A 22,098-nucleotide genomic window follows, 5' to 3' on the forward strand; every position below is an offset into this window, starting at 1 on the left:
AAAGTCATATACTGCTTTTTTGTTGTTGTTTTTCTTTTTGATTTTACTTTGAGTAAAAATGTCATCAGTTGTTCCCCAGTAAGGCATAAAGCAAATTATCTTCGCTAATTGACAAAGTCTTGCAATCTCTTCTCAATTACCCATTTCCATAATAAATTTACTTTAATCTTTTATCCAGGTGTAAGCAAACAAAGTTTGCGCCTGAAGTATCTTCAGGACTGAGGCAACTCGTTGTAAAGGTGGACCAAGCTCTCATCACTACTTGTCTTAGTATCTCCCATAATGCAAAGCACATCTCTTTGCGGACATGTATAATGCTATGCATTAAGGAAAGGCCACTACCCAGACTGGTTTTGACCTTTATTGAGGTCTCGTCAGTGGTAGCCAGACCAAAAGGTGTGATACTAAAGTGGAAGCAATGGAAAGGTCATATTTACTTATATGAGTTGCCAAAAGGTGTCTCACCTTATTATTAAATTACTATGGATTTAGAGAAAGATGTTGGCAGTTTTTTTCAACTTGGTTAGACAATAATAAATTTAGTTTAATTCTTTATCCAAGTGTAAGCAAACAAACACCTTTTCCCTGCAAGGAGATTGCATTGCATTATGGGAGATACTAAGACAAGTAGTGATGAGAGCTTGGTCCACCTTTACCATGAGTTGTCCTAGTCCTGAAGATACTTCAGGTGCAAACTTTGTTTGCTTACACTTGGATAAAGGATTAAAATAAATTTATTATAGTCTAACCAAGTGGAAAAAACTTCCAACATCTTTCTCTAAATCAAGAGTAATTTAATAATAAGGTGAGACACCTTTTGGCAACTCCTATAGGTAAATATGACCTCTCCATTGCTTCCACTTTAGTATCACACCTTTTGGTCTGGCTACCATTGACGAGACCTCAATAAAGGTCAAAACCAGTCTGGGTAGTGGCCTTTCCTTAATGCATAGCATTATACATGTCCGCAAAGAGATGTGCTTTGCATTATGGGAGATACTAAGACAAGTAGTGATGAGAGCTTGGTCCACCTTTACCACGAGTTGCTTACACTTGGATAAAGGATTAAACTAAATTTATTATAGTCTAACCAAGTGAGAAAAAACTTCCAATATCCATTTTCATATCTTCAATGTGTGACTCATGAGTTTAATTTCTCTGTACTTACTACAGGACTGGAGATTAACTTTGTTCCTATCTATGGGAACCAATATGCTCTCCGATTCCTCTGGCATTTTCTCGGTTTCAATGAGTCTGTTAAAAAAAAAAAAAAAAATGCAGGAGCCACATAAACTGTTTGCCCTTCCTAGATATGTTAATTGCACACCACTTTCCAAAAGGTTCATTATCATTCTCTATTTACGGAAAGCCTACACATACTGGAAGATATCAGCATAAACAATCACACCATCATGCAGCACAACACTACTGTACACTAAAAACACTAATACACAGAGCCAAAAGGTTTTTTTTTTTCTTTTATGTTGCTCCCACTCACGAAAGGTTATTTGCTAATCTATGGTACATTTTGTACAATGGATGGGCTCAGCATTTCTTTTTCTATTTTTATGAAGTTGTTGGGTGGTATCAAGGAGTTGAGCAGTAAGGAAATAAATGCTGTATTATAAATGACAAAAAAACACATAACAGTATCAATGTGTGAACATATTCTGAAGGCCAAAAGGCTGAATAAGGTAGGTGTAAAATGGAAGAACTGGAGCTTAAGCATGAAATCTGGAAAAAGAAAGTACTTCAGAGGAAGTCAAGATTAATAACGGTAATAATCAGTTACATGAATGGTATAAAGAACAAGGCAGGAGGCTGACTCAGTTAGTAAGGAAAAGAAAAGGGCAGTATGAACAGAAATTGGCAAATCAGGCAAAGAAAAACCCTATAGAGTTTTTTCAGATATATGGCAAGTAGAAGGAAAAATTATCATGGTAAGACAATGTTAATAGATGAAAGTGGTAGAATGGTATAAGACATCGCTGCTGCAGAAGACATTGTTAAGGTATAAGGGTGTTTCATCCTGATCAGGGTGGAATCATGAGGAAATTAAGTGTAGAAGACATAGGAGAGGATGGCTTAATTGTAAGTGAACAGGAGCTATTTGAGGAAATAAATAAACTTGATGTCAATAAGGTAATAGGATTTGATGACATATCACCAATATCATCACACATCTTAAGAGAATGTTCCAGGAAAATGGCAGTAGCATTGGCATGCCTGTTTAATAAAAGTCTTGCAACATCACAGTTCCAAGGGAGTGGAAGGAGGGTAAAATTGTTCCACTGCATAAAGGTAGTGATAAGGATACAGCCTCAAATTATAGGCATGTCTGTATATCTGGAGTTGTGGTGAGGGTACCAGATGATAGATGACAGCAGTATTCTCTGTGGTTATCAGCATGGCATTGTTAAGGGGAGATCATGTTTCACTTACTTATGTACTACAACAAGGTGACAAATACCTTGGACAAGGGAGATGCATATACAGTGGTGTACTAGGATTTTGCAAAGCTTTTTGATAGACTGCCACATGACAAGCTCTTAAATAAATTGAAACAAATGGAATTGGATAACAGACTTCTGAGTTGGATCAGTGACTGTCTATAGGATAAGTATCAGAAAGTTGTATATGGGCAGTATCCTGAAAGAGAAAGGTCACTAGTGGTGTGCCACAGGAGTTCAGTTTTGGGGCCATTGTTGTTCAATTTGTATGTTAATGATATTGGGATGGGTTTCACTAGTGATATGCAGTTGTTTGCAGATGATGCAAAACTGGGGAGAGCAATGCAGAGTCAAGTGGATGTTATGACCTTATAATAGGATTTGAATAGATTGCATTAATGGGCAGGTAAGTGGAAATATCAGTTCAATGTTGCAAAGTGTAAGGCAGGGGTCTTCAACGCATGGCCTGCAGGCCACCTGTGGCCCACAGTGCTCTTTGACGTGGCCCACCGGCCATTTTGAAAAAAATAACTACTTAACATTAAAACGCAATTAAATAAAAATAATTTCAATGAAGACTACAGGCCACTAAGTTATACCGCAGTATTTAGAATTATAAGATGCTTTCCAGATTCACAAGGAACGCTGTGCATTTGATACTTTATATAAAATCCTATAAAAATAAATATTAAATAGACATGCTTCTTCAGCCATCTATCAGCGCCAAGCAGTACTTAAGTACTAGTACTAACATGGTAGGTAGATGGCTGAAGCAGAAGTTCGTTCAAGTGCACTGTCTAGTGTCTTCCAGATACATCTCGAAGGTTCTCGATACTTTATTTTCATATAAATACAAGAGGATATCATCCACAGTCAGTCAGTTGTGAACAGTGTGATATTCGTGTATAAGTGCACGGAGGTTCATCATGTCAGCCATAGCATATTGTGGTTTTATATTGCCAGACTTTTTTCATTAGTGTGAGACATATTCAGTGGATAATAACCGTTACATGGAAAATTTGGTAGAGAGGGTGTGAGCAAAGGAATGAGGAGCAGGTTCTTTTCATGGAGAGTGGTTGGTGCGTGGAATTTTATGCCTGAGTGTGTTGTGAATGTAGACACATTCAATCAGTTTAAAGCACGGTTGGATGAGCATTGTGTTTACCTCCCCACAATGAGTCTCCAACTCCATTGAGGTCAGATGTTAATAAAAATATATAGAAGTATGTAAACTTTGCTGATTCATGAATATTTGATTAAAGTTTATAAAGCAGAACACCAGAATAAGTAAAGTGTATTTACTAAATAGCACAACATTTCATCCCAAATGCATACAATTTCTTCAAGCGTAAATAAACAAACTAGTACACAAAACAGTAAAGACTAACAAAAGTAACAACTATTATGCAGTTATATAAAAGAGACTGATGTTATTTTTTAAAAATTATTTCTAATTGTTCTGAACGTTAAGTGTGTTTATGCATTCACGTGAATGTTCTTGACTAATGAAGCCTAGGATGTATTCAGTCAAGTTAATACTTTTAATATTTAAATACTTAGGATCTAATGCTATTTTCAAAGATTACCATATTTTTCTTTCTGCTTTATCATAGCAAATGTGTATTAGTTCTGATTTATTCCATAAAACTTGATGTCTCAATTGCGAAGCAGCTTGTGGATCAGCTGAAGAAAGTACGTGTGATGACAAAGCTGAGGCTTCATTTCTATGGCATTCAATATCTCGAATGTGTTCTTCAATGTAATGTTCAACTGACTTTTCTGTCTGTCCATAGTCAGATGACCGGCAATTGCACCATAGCCAATAAACACCTGGATGTTGAAGTGCGCTATGTCAAAGTTTTGCAGATCTTAGTAGTGATCTCATTTTGATAAAGGGGTTAAATGCTGCTTTAATTTTATATTCCTTAAATATTTTTGCTATTTTTTTATTTTTTATTATTCCTTAAATATTTCCGTTTATGGACATACAACTAATGTAGGGGAGCATGATGAATCCTCTGTTTTCTTCTTCATTAGAAATTTCTCTGGTCTCATGTTAGTTGAGTAGTCCGGAGATGGTGTGCTCACTATAGCCATTTTGAAGTAGTGTTTTTTAAATGTTGAAGTTCTTTGGATAGTTTGTCCTTGTTGCTCCTAGTGTGGAAATGATACCCAATTTTTGATGATGGGATGAGGCACGTAGATATCTGTCGGTATGTGTAGACTGTTCAATTATAGAGACTTTTAATTTACCAGATTCCTTAGTTAGTAGAAGATCCAGAAATGGGATTAAACCAGTAGATTCTAATTCATAGGTGAATTTTACGTTAGGGTGTTAATGATTTAGGTACTCACGAAAAAGCAAAAGTGAAGGTAGTCCATGGTTCCAGATTGACAATATATCATCGATGTACCTTTTCCATAATTTTGGTTTATGATGGTATTCTTCTATGGCTTGTTTTCAAATGTTTCCATAACTGGTGAAAGAGGACTGCCCATGGGCTAGACCAGAGTTCTGTTTGTATATTGTAATTTTATATTTGAAGTACCCAGGTGAAATACAGTGCTTGAGGAGTGCCATAACCTTCTTAAAAAATTTATCTTGAAGCAGTGCAAGTAGATCATCAGTAAGAATATTGGTAAAAAAACTGACTATATATCAAAGCTTGCTAAAATTGCTAATCTCAAGGATAATATTGCTGATGCTTGAAACAAAATGCTCAAAGTTATTTAGCAAAGAATGGTGATAACCATAGTCCTGTTAGTCCTGTTTGGCAAGATATGTCGGAGAATCTATCCCTTCTACTACTGGAAGTAGCGGTGTGTCTACTTCATGAATTTTGGGTGTCCCATATACATGTTGAGGAAGAGGATGAAGAGAACAGAGAGCTAGTCTGGTTTCTCTGTTAAATTTATGGATTGTTTTTAAAAGATTATTGGTGTAATTTTGAAGCTCTCTAGTAGAGTCTTAATCCATAATGGAGTAAGTGTCAGTGTTAAGAAGCTGCCTAACTTTATAGTCATAATCATCTGAGTCAAGGATAACCATAGTCCTTTGTCTGCAGGTAAGATCACTATGTCAGAATTATTTCTAAGCTATTGAGAGCAGCTTGTTCTAAAGGTGAAGGATTATCAACAGCAGGTTTCACTGCATTTACAGCAAGTGCTGCTTTGAATCAAGCCAGTGATGCCTCTTGTGAAGATAAGATAGACGTAGCTCGTTCAAGAAACTTTTGCTAACAAAATCATTAGGTACTTTCCGGGGACAGACTGCAAAGTTAAGGCCCTTTCTGAGAACTACTTGTTCCAGCATATACAAGACATGCTTGGATTTATTAACAACTATATTTTTTATTTTTCCATTGTCTGTTGAGAATGGAAGTTACGTTTTTCCAGAGATTAATGTGAAATTTATTTTGAAGTATATTAAGAAGGAGCAATTTTCTGTTCTCAAGAATGCCAAGAAGACACTTGGTATCAGCAATGCATTCATTAAGTAGCGCTATTTTTGTTTTATTATAGATTCTAGATGCTCTAGGTGTGTGAAACTTTTTTTTAAAGTCAATAAATATGGGAATAATTCCAGACATTTTACATCGGCATAGAAATACTAACCTGTTGACATCTTTGGCAATCTTCTGTAACAATCTGTCCAGTATATAAAACACAACCCCTAATAGAACCAGTTGAAAAAAAGTAAGCAGGGGTGGTTGGGATACCAACTTAGACATCAACCTTCACCTATGTTCAATGCACTTGGAACAGAGAAGTAGACCAAGAAAACAGTTTTGGCAATACATAAGCAAACTTCTTTTTTTGAAGATGACGCTCATAAACCATCTGGCATTTACCATTTGGTGCAAAACAGAACAACTTGGCTTACTTTCATTTGATACACTAATCTTCATGAGTTTTTGCTATATGAACATTTCTGTATATAATTTCTTTATTCATATATGAATAAATGATGATGATTGGGTGTGGGGGGGGGTAAGAGGGAAGAAAGGTTTCAAGTAGGATTTGAGTTAAGTATTGGGAACATCACTATTCAAGTGTTAATGGCACTGTCAAAGAACTATAAGGAGATATTCAATTTCATTTCTTACAATGATGTGAATCTGGGAAGAGTTAGGAGTAATAGCACCAATGCTGTGGCTCTTTAGTCATCACTGCATTGAAAAGGCTGAAGACATGTGCAGATGCACAACAGATATCTAAAGTTTTGAGATCCATACTGGAAGAAATAAAGGATAGTGGAATGATGGTGGATAAAAATTTGAAATTCATGTGGCATATTGCAAAGTCGTAAACAACCATCATAATGCAATACTGAGAAGGTCCTGATCAGAAACGTGACTGCTGCACTTAGATCTGAGCATCAGGATTTGAAAGGGACAAAAAAACCAGGAAACAAAAATGAATCAGGACTATGGAACATTACTTATATTGGTGGATAGATAAATGGGTGATATGAGATATTTAAGCTGTATTTACCAGACGGATACTGGGGATTTTTTTTTATCGAAGAACAAAAAGCTTGGACAAGGATCCATTCATGGAAGCTGCAAAAAAGGACTGGCATGCAGTGAGCAAAGTGCTTATTTATATATATATATATATTATTGAAATTAAGATTTACTCGAGATGTATACATTTATAAAATTAATTTAACCGACTAGAACCCGAGAAAGTATAACAAAAACCTTTAATAAATCACGACTAGTTTCATCGGTGCTCCGACTTCTTCAGGTGAGAAAGAAAAAACATAAGACTTATAAAAATAACAAGGTAAAAAACATGGACTTTTCAATTATTTAAATATAAAGAGCCAATAGGCTTCATTTCGGCGAAACTCTCTGATTCCAATCTTTGAGTTTCTTATTCGGTTTCAAAACAATGTGGGATTTAATATCCCCTTAATTTAAATAATGGACTTTTCAGCTTAATAAAAAGAAGTAGAATAGTAACAGTCATATTTGAATAGGTGACCAAGTGCTACCGTTGGCATGAGTTGAATGTGTGTGACAGCTAATTTTAGAGCACCAGTATTGGATTTCTGTGCTATGGGAATCAGGCAAATTGTAGCTTAGATTGTTGTTCAAGTGTGAAGGGTCCAGAACTATTTCTTTTGATTCGATAATTCTTCTTTCAAATTCATTCTTGCATATATATAAATTAGTAGTGCGGTCCCAATCAACTTGATGTTGCCGTTCTTCAAGGTTAGAGTTTGTGGAGAAAAGGACGTGACTGGAAAGGGCACTCGCTCGTATTCTACAATAGGAGATGTCACGTCTATGTTCCTCAAGACGAAGTGAAACTATTTTGGCCAGACAGATAAATCTCTTTCACTTCGTCTTGAGTAAGGAGTAGTATTATACCACTCCTTACTTATTTCAATAAACAAGTAAGGAGTGGTATAATAGTCTCTTGTCTAAAGCAACCTCTCACAACAAGTCTCATGGTTCCACGGTGGTACTGAATGATAATAATAATATTTCCAAGTATACAAACATTGCAGATTATTAGAACAATAAAGATGTGTAGAAGTACAGAGTAGGAGATTATGAGAAATTAGGGAAACACAGTGATGTTTAGTAGCTTGATAGTTGAAGAGGAGAGAAATCAACAGTGCCTGGGAATTGGTCCAGAATCAATTACTTATGGCAATATCAGATTGTGTTCCCAAGGTTTAGAGGATAAATAAAATGATTAAAATGGATGAATCATGGAATTATACAGAACTTCTGAGAAGGAGGATGTTATGGAGAAGATATAAAGAACAGTGTACCCACCAACAGTGTGAAGAGTATAAGGTGCAGGCTAGAAAGGTGACAAATTAATAAGAAAAGAGAAACTGGCATATGAAACGAGACTGGCTAGCAGTAAAGCAAAACCTAAGAGAATTCAATAGTTATGTTGTTAGCAGAAGAATGGGTGAACGTGGAAGATTGACCGTACTTGTTGGAGATGGAACTCCAGTCATCTGCTGAAGTCGACTTGTTAAATGGGTATTTCACTAGTGTATTTCATGTAACAGTGGTGGGGAGGTAAGAGTAGTGTCTAACAGTAATAGGAAGGAGGTCAGAAGACTGACAGTTCAAGAATGGGAAGTGTTTAAAATATTAAGTAAACTTGATGTTAATAGGCTGTGGGAATGAATGAGATACACCATGTATATCATGGGAATGTTCAAAAGAGGTGGCAGTGTCCTTGAAATGAAAAGTCTGGTAAGAGAACAGTCCCAGAAGAATGGAAAGAAGGAAAAATAGTGCTACTGCATGAGGAAGAATCCAATTCTACCGACTGTGTCAAACCAGAGGCCAGTGTGTATATCAAGTGTACTGGTGAAAGTGTTAGAGAAGCCGGTTAGAGGGAGAAACACAAAGCTGAATTGAAAAAATGGAAATCTTTTGAGATCGCAACATGGGCTTGTTAAGGGGAAGTCATACTTTAGTAACTTTTTTGGTTACAATTTATAATAGGGTGACTAGTGTATGGGAGAGATGCTTATACAGTCATTTATCTGTATTTCAATAAAGCATTTGATTGAGTACCACATGATAAATTACTGTTCAAATTGAGCACGATGGGAATGGATAATCATTTGGTAGCTTAGTTACAGGGATGGTTGACTAACAGAAGCCAGAAAAAGGAAAATGACACATGGTTCTGTCTGGGACCACATCAGATGGAAAAGCAAGGGAGCTCAGAATCTTGGTGGATAGGGAATTAAAGTTCAGGAGTATATATCACAAAAGTTGTAAGGGTTACCCAAAAAAACTACTGCAATAATGCAAAGAATGCTGACACATGTATGGATAAAGAGGTAATAGTTCCATTATAAAAGGTATTAATTAGGCCTTTTCTGCTCAGATCTGATACCTGGTGATAAGGAAACATTGGAGAGAGTGCCAAAGCAAATAACTAAGGCTGTCTCAGGACTCTGACTGGAATAATGAGTATAAGGACAGATTGAGAAAATGTGGTCTTCAGAGTTAGCAGGTAGGAAAAGTATGGATGATATGATTAAGGTAAATAAGTTAGTGGGAGGATCCCTTCAAGTAGATACAGGAAAATTATTGCATAGGATAATGGACAATGAGAAAAGGAGATGTAATCTCTAAAAACTGGATAAAGGTCATGCAAATAAAGAGGTGAAAAGGAGATGTTTTTGCTTGGTTGGTGGTGAACAAGTGGGAATGAATTGCCAGAGTGGGTAATCAGTGCTCAAACATTGAATATGTTCAAGGTAAGGTGTGATAGTTATTGGGGTCTGTGAGTGTTCAACCTCCCACAATGTCTTTGGACTCCATGGAGGCATGTTTGGAAGTAATATTAATACTAATTATTCTCAATTTTTTTTTAATTAAAAGAAGTTCAATATAAAATTTTTAAAAATAAGAAAAGGATACAAAAAAGAGAAGAACTTGATGATGTTTCAAGGCTCCAATAAGTCCAAGAAGAGATAATAAGAAAAGAAACACACCACATGCAATAATTCCTCCGACAAGTGTAATATTAGTAATAAAGCTTGCTGCTCTACCATAAGCTGCTACACCGATCAAAATGACAGATACCAACTATATGAAAAAGACATATTGTTAATTAATGTCAATTAATTGTTAGTTAGTGCATATATCCAATACATATATTTATTAAAATAATATCACAGGTATGTACAGACAAAAGGTTATTTATATAGTAATTAAAAGCAGGAAGGGAACAAACTACTTCATTCATAGAACCATTATTTTGGAAACCTCAGTGGCCTGTTCTTCCCTTGAAAGAAAAAATACCATGAAAAAAAAAAAAAAAGAAAGAAACATCAGTTTCTCTTTTTGTGTAGAAACTGAAAGAGATCCAGTGTTTTTAGCAGGTCTCCAGTAAACTAATATTTTTGGATTTCAAAAGGCATGTACCAGATTACATATTAACTTAAATATGTTTTAAACTAAAGCAGGCTTTTTCTTTTCTTGTTAAAAAAAAAGGAGGAGAGGGGAGTGCTGTACTCATTCTTTGGAAGCAAGAAAGAATGAAATTAAAAGGATATAAAAAGAGAACTAAATTTTTTTTTTTACCAATACTGTTAATTCATTTTATGATAACGTTCTTGGAAAATGAACACAACAAATTAAGTATATTATTATTTATTTATTATTATTATTATTATTTTATTATTATATTATTATTTAAATACTATAATATATATATATATATTATATTATTTGAGTAATTTATTATTTAAATTACTTAAATAAAAGTGCCAATAGGCTTCACTTCGGCAATGTAACATTACTTAAATGAAGGGGATATTAAATCCCACATTATTTCAAAGCCGAATAAGAAACTCAAAGATCGGAATCAGAGTTTCATATCAAATATATTAAACTATAAAAGTATCGGCAGATACTAGCGTAAGCTAAAGCACGTAGTACTTTATGGGTGCACCTTTTTTGACAACTTGTATAGCAGGGTATACAAGTTCTTTTCGCTATACCCTCAGTATTAATCTGGTCTGCCTACTCACTGATGAGACCCCAATGAGGGTTGAAACCAGTCTGGGTAGTGACATTCCACCATAATGTATAACATCATACATCTCCTAGGAGATGTGTTTTACATTATGGGAAATACTAAGAAATAATCCACCTTTGCCACGAGTTGTCCTAGTTTGTACTACGTGCTTTAGCTTACGCTAGTATCCGCTGACACTTTTATAGTTTACTATATTCAGTATGAAACTCTTTGATTCCGATCTTTGAGTTTCTTATTCAGCTTTGAAATAATGTGGGATTTAATATCCCCTTCATTTAAGTAATATTATTATTATTATTCAGAACCTCTATGGAATGATAAGACTCATTGTGGGAGGCCCACCCTAAACATCATGAAGTCTATCATACTACTCCTTGAACTCATTCAATATTCTTGCTCTCACCACTCAATCAGACAATGTATTCCATGGTTCAACCACACTACATTAAAAGAAACCACTACATACCTTTTGCAACTTAAAGAAAAGCTCCTTGTCCTTCTCACTCAATCCCCTTGTTCTAACGTATGAAACAACTCCCTAGCATCAACCCTATAACTACCTCTCAACAGTTAAAATGTCTCAATTATATCACGTCTCCACCCATCTACCAAACTTTGCAGTCCACACCCTCCATCTATCCTCTTAACTAACATTGTACAATTCTGATATAATTTTTGTTATCTGACAATGCACTCTTTCCAAGATTAATTTATTCCCTCCAAATCCTGGTGACCAAATCTGAGTACAGTAGTACAGGTGCAGTCTAATCAGGGCTGTATACAATAGAATTACAACTCTTCTATCTCTGCTTGTCAATGTCCTTCTCAATATTGTAGCAATTCTCTGGATTACCTTCACTGCCTTTGCAACATGTCCCCTGACCTTATCTCAAGATCCCCTGCCTCCCCCCCACTTCCTATAGTATAGTTCATCCAACACAGGCCTGCCTGGTTGGCCAAGTGGTTAACATATCTGCTCTCTCTCTCTCCAGCCAAGAGCAATACTCCAGGGTCAAATCCTTCCAAGAGCATGGATGTTTGTGATTATCCTACTAACCAATTACCATATGCACTGCTGCGACCTGTGTCCAAGTTAGTATGATCTTTGATGTCTTTGCACCCTTAAAAAAATCAAAATCCAACACAGTACAGTACACAACCTCCCACACTTCAAAACTGAAACCCCCATTCATTCTTCCATCTATCCAGCTTATTCAAATCCTCCTGAACAGTTACCACATCTGGATTATTATCAATAACCCTTCCCTGTTTCGCATCATCTGCAAATAACTGAATATCCCCCTGCAATCCACTGACAACATCATTGTTATAAAGGTTAAATAATACAGCAGGTTTCCAGTACTGAGTCCTGTGGAATCCCACTTGTAACCTTCTACTCATCGAGGGAGGGCACCTACTCTACAACTCTATTCTCCAACTACAATCATCATCTACACCAGTGTTTCCCAACATGTGGTTTGCAGACCCCCAGGGGATCTGCGAGTAATTCAAAGGGGGTCTGCGGGATAGTTTATTTTCATTAAAATTTATCTTATCATGTTGCTCACACCTGGCCTAATTGATATGTTCATATTCTTCCGAATATCTCCATTTATAACAGTATTGCATTGTCATACATGACACATTTAGTGTTGTAAAATTGTAATTTATTACTTTATCTTTATGATATGTAAAATATAAAAAATTTCCATTTTGAATTTTATGGGGGTCACGGTGATTTAACATTCGCTACAGGGGATCCGCGACTTCAAAAAGGTTGGGAAACACTGATCTACACCAACGGCATCTATGCTAACCACTCGGCCAACTAATTAGATTACAAAAACAAGAGCAACCCTTAACAAATACATGCTGACACTCACAGATAACATTAATCTCATCTAATCAATGCTGTATATGATCTTCGACTAATGTCTCCAAAATTTTCACAACTACAAACTGGTCTATAGTGATGCTTCCATACTACTACTACTACCCTTATGCAATGACACCATCGTTCCCTCCTTCCAATCCTTGGGGACCTCTTCCATAGCCAGACTAGTAGAAAAGCCAGTTAACAGAAATGTCAGTTCTTTAGCACATTCTCTTAAAACCTATCACAAAATCCGATTGCTTTAATGACATTCAGAGTACCCAGTACTTGAAATACACTCTCTTCTTGCACTTCTAAACTTCAAACCCTTCCTATCCTTCTCGAATTAAAAAAAAAAAAAAAAAGTGATCATTAAACAATTCCATTATGTCCTCTGAATAAGTGCCTCTACTCCCATCTTTGTCTAACAAAGTCATTCTAACACAATCATTCCTCCTCCTACTTTCCACACAACGAAAGAATTCCTTTGGAATTTTCTTAGATCTGAGGGATCTCTTCTCATATTCAAGTTTGTCTTCCTTAACAGACTAGTCACTCTCCTAGCTTGAGTCATATTCTTCACAAATCTGTTCTCACCGTGTCTCCTTGTATCTCTTCGTAACCTTTTATCACCTGCAGTTTCTGTTTAATATCATTTATCATCCAGGTTATATCAAGTTATGTTCTCTTTTTGCAGTTGAAGTATACAACTTATCACTGCTATTAATAAATAGTTCTTCGCTAGTTCCCATGCACTGATATGTTGTCCGTCCACTCCCTCCATCTATGGAACTGCCCCAAGTTGATTTCTAAACTTATTATCATCATATGCCTTATAATTTCAAAAATTTCTTTCTCTTTGATTGGTCGAGCCTCTGCTACTAATGGCACACGCAAAAAGTTAAGCAAGTTTGAACACAGTAAGTAGTTGGAAGGGATTCGATCGTTTTCGATGCTGTTAGCACACTCTCCCTCGATGAGTCTTTGGACTCCCTGGAGGTGTCGCATAATAATAATAATCTGCATGTTCATTCATCCTCCAAGTCAAAACCACATAGTCACTCTCTACAACTGAGGCAAGGATGCCATCTCAGTTACAAACAGATCCTCTGATGCTATGACGAAATCCAAATCATCCGAATCACATATTCTTTCAACTACATGTTGAATAAGACACTTGTTCATCAAGAATTCCAGAAATTTCATTCCCTTACTACTACATGCAATTTTCTCTTACTACTTAAAATCCCATAACAATCATTCTTTTCGCATTTGCCAAGCTCAACTGCCAAAATATCTCCTGCTCTTCATCCTCTATGCTCCCTAGCTTATAACAAGGGAGCAAAGAGAATCCTCCATCTCACACCCATGCTCTCAAAACCATTAGTGCCACTACATTCCAAATCCTTCACTCTGAGAGGACACAACTCACTACTTGTAAGGAATACTCCACCACCACACATGTATCCTTCCTCTCCTCCCAAAAATGCTACCCTGAAACTTTTATTCCTATCAGTATATCATTTTCCATCAACCATGTCTCACATATCCCAAAGTTCTTGGTTGTGCTGAGGCTGTCAAGCACCACAAATTCATCTCCTTTATTCTAGATACTCCTGGCAATAAAGAAGCATCAATGCAATATAGTGTTTCTATACCTCCATTATCATTATTCCCTCCAGACTCCATTGGATTCTGCATTACGCCATGTGTTTCCCCTTCTCCCAAGTGACTATCCCCCCCCCCCAAAAAAAAACACTTTGATAACTCCAGTTTCTCTGTGCTAAAACACTTATTCAGGAACATTCAAATGCAGGCCATCTATTGAATAAAGTTCTTTTCTCCTCTATGCACTCCAAGCATCCACATAATTTAGCTTCTTTCAACAAATTCTGGCTATAATACCATTCATTATTGACACTCTTCTCCTCAGCTCTGCACTATCATACCTGACTAACACTGACTTTACCTCTACCTCTTCTGCCATAAAACTTCAAGTATTAACCTCAGCTCTCTCGCCACTTGATTCACATTGCCTCTCAAATCATTCATACCACCACATCACAATAATCTCATCCACTCTTTCACATGGCTTAATTGTCATAGTCACATTAACTATTGTTCCTCCAGGCAAACACTCCACTGGCATTCTATTTCACATTCCACAGATTGAGTCTCCATACATCACACCTCTTGCCACTCTATTCCTTCCTTGCACACCTACATTCTCTCCCTCTCTCTCTCTGATACTTTCTCTTCTTGCTTTCCTACTTAACTACCTTCCTGTCATTTTTCCATCCCCAGTTTTTTCACTATTTCACCTTCTTCTCATTTGCTTCACATCTGTTCTTTTCAGTCAATCTCTTCTTTCATGCTTCTTAACTCATTCCTCTTATGTTCCACTTCTCTCATTGCATCTCTCTCTCTCTTTCCAAGAATCTACTTTCACTTGAATTCACCCTCTCTATCACCACCATCTTCCAAACCTACTATACTCCTTATCATATCTTTATTCACATGGTGATCATCTTCCTAACCCTTGATCATGTAAAACACTGCCAAAGTTTGTTATGCCAATTTCCATATTGCCAAGTCCTTCCCATTTTCTACATTTTAAGAAGATGTGAATTTCCTGGTTTCTCACCTGCCACATTTTTAACTGCTGGGATGCAAACATGCTGCAAGTACTGCATACCACAAAATCTTGTTGTTGCTGTTTAAAATGTAGTCCTTAGATGGTGGCAGGCTGGGCAATATCAAGAAATGTGTATAAAAAAACTGAATGCCTGAAAAACTGGCTGCCATTATTCAAATGCAGCACAAAGAACACAGACAAAATATAGTAAAATATTACATTCCATTATTATTATCAACAGACCTCTGGAATCAAGAGACTCATTGTGGGAGGTCCCACCTGCACATGCACAGCTCATCATACCTTGACTTAAATGCATTCGCAGTCTCTGCACTCGCCACACTCTCAGACAATGCATTCCAGTCAACCCACCACTCTACATGCAAAAAATATACTCTTCACTCCCCTGCTCACACCCGGCTTATACAGCTTCCAGAGATGGCCTCTTGTTCTCCCCCATTTCCAGATATTCAGTGAAAAATCTCATCCACATTACATCTTGATTGTGTCTCCCCTCTTCCTTCTATCCACTAGGATCTGTAATTTGCATTCCTTCAATCTATCCTCATATACCACATTCCAGAGACCAGAAACTGACTCAAAAACTGAACCATCTCCAACAACTCATCCTTTTGAAAACTAGATGACCAAATCTGAGCACAATAATCCACATGCATCCTGATCAAAGTCATATACAATGGAATCATAACATCCTACTTCTACACATCAGTGTTCTCTGCATCATTCCCATTATCTGCTTTGTTGTCCTCATAATTTTAGCAAAATGTTCATGAAATGTCAAGCTCCTATCCACCATCACCTCCAGATCCTTCATCTCCTCCAACCCCTTTAAAATATCTTCACTAATCCTATATTCTACATTCCAGGTTTGTTTCCCAAATTTTAAAACCTTACACTTTACTACATTAAAATGACATACCCACACACACACACTTGCCCATTCAGGGTCTATTCAGGTCCTTCAGCAAAGCTACATCTGCTAAGATTCAAAATAGCAAAAACTAATAAATTATATCAAAAACACATTTTTCAATGCCATCTTGTTAACACATCCTGCTGTAAATATATATATTCTCATGTGTGTGTTTCCTGCACCTATAAAAAATGATAAGTTTGCACCATGAGTATTATTTAAGTATTTCTGTTTCTTTTACAATTTATATATTTTATAACAACTCTAGTTCCCAAAACTTTCAAAATCTCATACATTACATTCACTTATCATAGTCTTATAAGACAAGAGAAATGTAATACAAAATAAACATTGTTTAATTAAAATAACTATACAAATAATTATTTAAATGAAATTCATTTTAAAAACAAATTTCAGAAGAGACACACCTTCTTTCTCAAACTCACACAAATTTAATTTCAGGAATATTTGGGTGATGATTGATAGAAGACTGAAATTCAGGGAGTATATTGCAGAGGTGGTGAGGGTAACGCAGAGGATTGCTGCAATACTGAGAAGGACGCTGACCTGCAGTTGTATAAGACCCTGATCAGACCATGCTTAGACTATTGTTCTCAGATTTGGTCCCCAGGATTTGAAGGGGATAAATTGACTGTGGAAAGGTTGCAGAGGTGGATATCAAAGATGTTTTCAGGACTGTACAATATGAGGATCGACTGAGGGAATGTGGACTGCAGAGTTTGGTGGATAGAAGGAGGAGAGGTGTATGATCGAGACTTTTAAACTGTTGAGAGGCAGTGACAGGGTAGACATTGGAGAGTTCTTTCACTTGGTGGAACGGCAGGAAGGAGCATTGACAAGGGGCCATCCCTGGAAGTTACGAAAGGAGGCTGTGCGCAAGAGGGTGAGGAGTGGTTTCTTTGCATGGAGAGTGGTTGAACCTTGGAATGCATTACCTGAGAGAGTGGTTGGAGCGGGAACGGTCAATGGGTTAAAGGAGTGGTATGATAAACTTTGTGTTTCCTAAAAACGACCTCTCGCGATGAGTATTTTGACTCATGGAGACCTGGATAATAATAATAATAAAAATTGTGGTAACAAAAACAACTAAGTTTGTTTATTAATCTTATCCAGAATTTCAGAACTTTGGTCTTCTGATTCAATCACTTCCCAAATTAAAATCATCTCACTTGGATTCAGAGTCAAGATTCTTTCCAAATAAAGAATCTTGTCCTACCTCAGAAGACTTCAGTGTAAACAATTATCAGAAAAATTACCCCACTCATAAAGTACTGAAGTACCTGAAGAGAAAATACTTATAATAAATTTTACAATTCTTTAAACAATCCCCTTCATTACTAATGAAATCAGTTCCTTCTGTTTGAATACAGTTCTCTCCTTGTCTTCAGGGTTCTGTAACACACACTATCATGAAGAATACTATTTATTATTATTATTACCACCCAAGACCCCATGGAGTCAAACACTTCTCTACGAGGTCCTTTTATCATACACACAGCTCATCATACCATGCTTTAAACACACTCAAATTCTCTGCAGACACCACACTCTCAGGCAAGGCATTCCAATCATTTATAACTCTACATCAAAAAAAACCTGCATCTCACTCCAATACTCACACCCTTTTTATACAGTTTCCAGGCATGACCTCTGGTTCCCCCTGATCTGCCACTATTTTCTGCAGAACCTCTCCAGCACTGATCCTATAACAACCCCTTACTAACTTGTAGGTCTCTATCACATCTCCCCTCTTCCTCTTGTCCACCAGACTCTGCAAGTTACATCTTCTCAATCTTTCCTCATACTCGACATTCCAGAGGTTAGAAACTACCTTAGTCAGTCGCCTCTAGATCTACTCATTTCCTGCAAGTATGAGTAGATAATTATGGATAATAGTAAAAATATATATTGTACTATATAGTTTCCCTAAAGAACTCCAGCGGAAACAGGAAAGTTATTTCCGCTGGAGTTCTTTAGGAAGACTAGCAGCATAGGAAAGTAGAGTATCAAAGAGTATTGAAGGAATCAAGGTACTGAAAATCATTTATTTCTTCAAGAATGTGATCATTTAGCATAATATTTCCTTCAATTCTGTTTTTAGGAGTCTAGTTTTACTACTGTATACTGCCAACCCAATATTTACATAATTCTGGTAAAGTTCTGCTACTGCATTAATTATTTTAAAGGTATGCTACAGTAATTTTGAACATCCTTTTTGTATTGATTGAATCAAAGGCTTTTTTATCTCTTTCTCCTCTTCAGGCAGTAGATGCATTTGACAGTGCTTCTGTTTTTCAAGAAAACGTTTACTTTGTTATGATGCTTCTTTTTTTTAATGCATGGTTCAGTGCTACAAAAAATCTGAGGATGAGGACAGAGACCAATATTTGTTGTCCGAATCATAAAAAGCTTCAAAACATTTTTAAGAGAACAAACATTTTATACTTTAATCAGAGGAAAATGTCTAAGAAATAATAATATAAATTTTAGATAAAAGCATAGATAAAAGGGTTATCATTCCATTGTATAAATCTATGATCAGAACCACACTTAGACTACTGTTCTCAGATTTGATCCCCAGGATTTGAAGGGAATAAATTAACTGTGGAAAGAGTACAAAGGCAGATAACAAAGATGGTTTCAGGACTGTACCATGCTAGTTATGAGGATTGGCTGAGGGAATGTGGACTGCAGAGTTTGGTGGATAGAAGGAGAAGTGATATGATTGAGATTTTTAAACTGTTGAGAGGTGGTTGACACCAGGGAGTTCTTTCGCTTGGTTGAACAACGGGAAGGAATGATGACAAGAGGCCATCCCTGGAAGTTACGAAAGGAAACTGTGAGCAAGAGGGTGAGGAGTGGTTTCTTTGCATGGAGGGTGGTTGAACCATGGAATGCATTGCCTGATGGAGTGGTAAGAGCGAGAACAGTCAATGAGTTTAAGGAGTGGTATGATAGACTGTTGTTTCTCAGGGGGGGGGGACCTCCCCTCGATAAGACTTGATAGATTTTGTGTTTCTTCGAAAGGACCTCCAACAAGGAGTCTTTTGACCCCATGGAGGCCTGAATAATAATAATAATAATTTGGCAAAAATGAGCCTGCGTAGCTCAGTGGAAGTGCCATTTGCGTTCCACACTGCTTGATTGCCCAAAGACCTATGGTCAAATCCAGTCGTCAAATAGAGAAACATTTACTTAGCCTTTCTTCGACTAGTTCCCAAGTTAGTTGATTTTTGTTATGGGCAAGCAGGTTATTTCTCCCAGAAACTCATGTTTTTTGTCCTGTAAACTCAAGAAAATCAACCCTAGAATCCACACCATCTCAGACAATAAATACATAGTGTTAGGATTAACTTAAACATACACACGTGACCACAGTACTTAAATTATTTAAAAATTAAATAAGGACATCATCAGTACAGTAAATTCAAACAATACTAGGAATAACATACAGTTAGAGTGCATGCTTACAATGGAATCCCACTATGCGTGCAGTAAGCGTGATATAAAATTAAAATATATCTGATAAAAAATAAATTATATTAAATTAAAATAAAATGACATACATAAATTTATTTTACACAATTAAGTTTGGGAAATTGTCATCCTTAATTGTGTAAAATAAATTTATGCATGTTATTTTATTTTAATCTAATTTATTTGTTATCAGATATATTTTAATTTAATTCTACATCATGCTACTGCAAACATAGTAAGATTTTATTGTATCATGCACCCTGACTGTATGTTATTCCTAGTATTGTTTGAAATTACTGTACTGATGATGTTCTAAGATACTTAGGACGAGTTATTTACTTATTAAATAATTTAAGTCCTGTGGTCACATGTGTATGTTTAATTTATGAATACTCCACAGGTTTCACTATATAACAGTGTTAGGATTAAGGACCACGAGATGGTGGCACTTGTCAGCTGCCTCTCTTTACCGGATGCCTAATATTGTTAGTGACAGTTTTGGAGCAGCTAACTCTAACTGGCCTCCAGTGGAGATTGAACTACCTATTCAGTCTCCAAGAAGTTAGATAGAGGCTAAAACAGCCTCTCATACTCGCTGTAAAGGAATCAAAGGCATTAGCAATTTTGTTTTGTTATATGAAAAAAATGCAATACAAATAATACAGCAAAAAAAGTATTCAAAATTTCACTTTATGGATTTTCTGATTGCTGAATGAATTGATGATTTGATCACAGATGCATGCTGTTTCAATTACAATGACATCACTAGGCTGAATAAGTGCTCTTAACTCAGTTTAGACTATAAATAATACCACTGAGTTTCATTTTGTTGAAGATTCACTTGCAACTTGATGATGATTATGGTAATGAGTAAATTCTTGGTGAAATGTAAACATTTGGAACACATTCTGCAATTTATTCTTGTGGATTTGCTACAGAAGATATAAAGCAGCTGATACTTTTATACTACTGAATACAAGAGGAACTGCTGTTGAAACAAGTTCCTGAACAGAAATCAATGGCATTTATTTAGGTCTTGAGAATTTACCTATGAGAATTTTTACAACTAAATCAGTTGTTTGCAGATGATGGGAAGCTGGGAAGGAAGCTGGGAAGGATATATAGTGCAGATGTGGTAGCCCTGCAAGAGGATTTGAATAAGCTAGATAGATGGGCAAAGGAATGGGGGATATCAGTTTAATGCAGCAAAATGTAAGGTCTTGAAGTTTGGGAAACATCGATGGGATGCTGCATTCTCTATGGGAGGAGATATACTGGAGGAAGTAGGGGAGAACAAGAGATCTGGGGTTGATGATTGATAGAAACCAGAAATTTAGGGGACATATTGCAAGGTGGTGAAGGTAACACAGAGGATTGCTGCAATTATGAGAAGGACACTGACCTGCAGAGATAAAAGGGTTATCATTCTGTTGTATAAGTCTCTGATCAGACCACACTTTGACTATTGTTCTCAAATTTGGTCCCAAGGATTTGAAGAGGATAAATTAACTGTGGAAAGGATACAAAGACAGATGACGAAGATGGTTTCAGGAATGTACAATATTGGTTATGAGGATCAGCTGAGGGAATGTGGGCTGCAGAGTTTGGTGGATAGAAGAAGTAGAGGTGACATGATTGAGACTTTTAAACTGCTGAGAGGTGGTTACAGGGTTGACACTGGAGAGTTCTTTCGCTTGGTTGAACAGTGGGAAGGAGTGATGACAAGAGGCCATCCCTGGAAGTTACGAAAGGAAACTGTGAGCAAGAGGGTGAGGAGTGATTTCTTTGCATGGAATGCATTGCCTGATGGAGTGGTGAGAGCGAGAACGGTCAATGAGTTTAAGGAGTGGTATGATAGACTTTGTGTTTCTTAGGTGGGACCTCCCCCTCGACGAGTCTTGACAGACTTTATGCTCTTAGGAAGGACCTCCCACGATGAGTCTTTTGACTCCATGGAGGCCTGAATAATAATAATAATAATAATAAAAATCTAGAGGGTGTGAGCAGAGGAGTAGGTTCTTTGCATGGAGACTGGGTGATGAGTCGATTGCATTGCTTGAATGTGTTGTGAATGTACACACACTGAATCAGTTTAAAGCAGTTGCATTGTGTGCAATAGTTTACACCTCCCAAAATGAGTCACCAACTGCATGCAGGTCAGATGTTAATAATA

The 22,098-nt window shown here is 36.6% G+C and overlaps 1 protein-coding gene across 4 annotated transcripts in view; it reads right to left on the reverse strand.

The window, feature by feature from the left end:
- Tsp97E (Tetraspanin 97E) overlaps positions 1-22,098 on the reverse strand; it is a 223,328-nt gene that overhangs the window by 146,963 nt on the left and 54,267 nt on the right. For all 4 annotated transcript variants that reach the window (XM_090400031.1, XM_090400028.1, XM_090400030.1 and 1 more), the window contains exon 3: positions 9,863-10,030. In XM_090400031.1, coding sequence (XP_090256157.1) covers positions 9,863-10,030 — 168 coding nt within the window. The remainder of the gene's footprint in view (positions 1-9,862; positions 10,031-22,098) is intronic.

Source organism: Typopeltis vanoorti, chromosome 11 (assembly GCF_054136105.1).
Source record: "Typopeltis vanoorti isolate ZY-2024b chromosome 11, IOZ_Tvanoo_1.0, whole genome shotgun sequence".
NCBI lineage: Eukaryota > Metazoa > Arthropoda > Arachnida > Uropygi > Thelyphonidae > Typopeltis > Typopeltis vanoorti.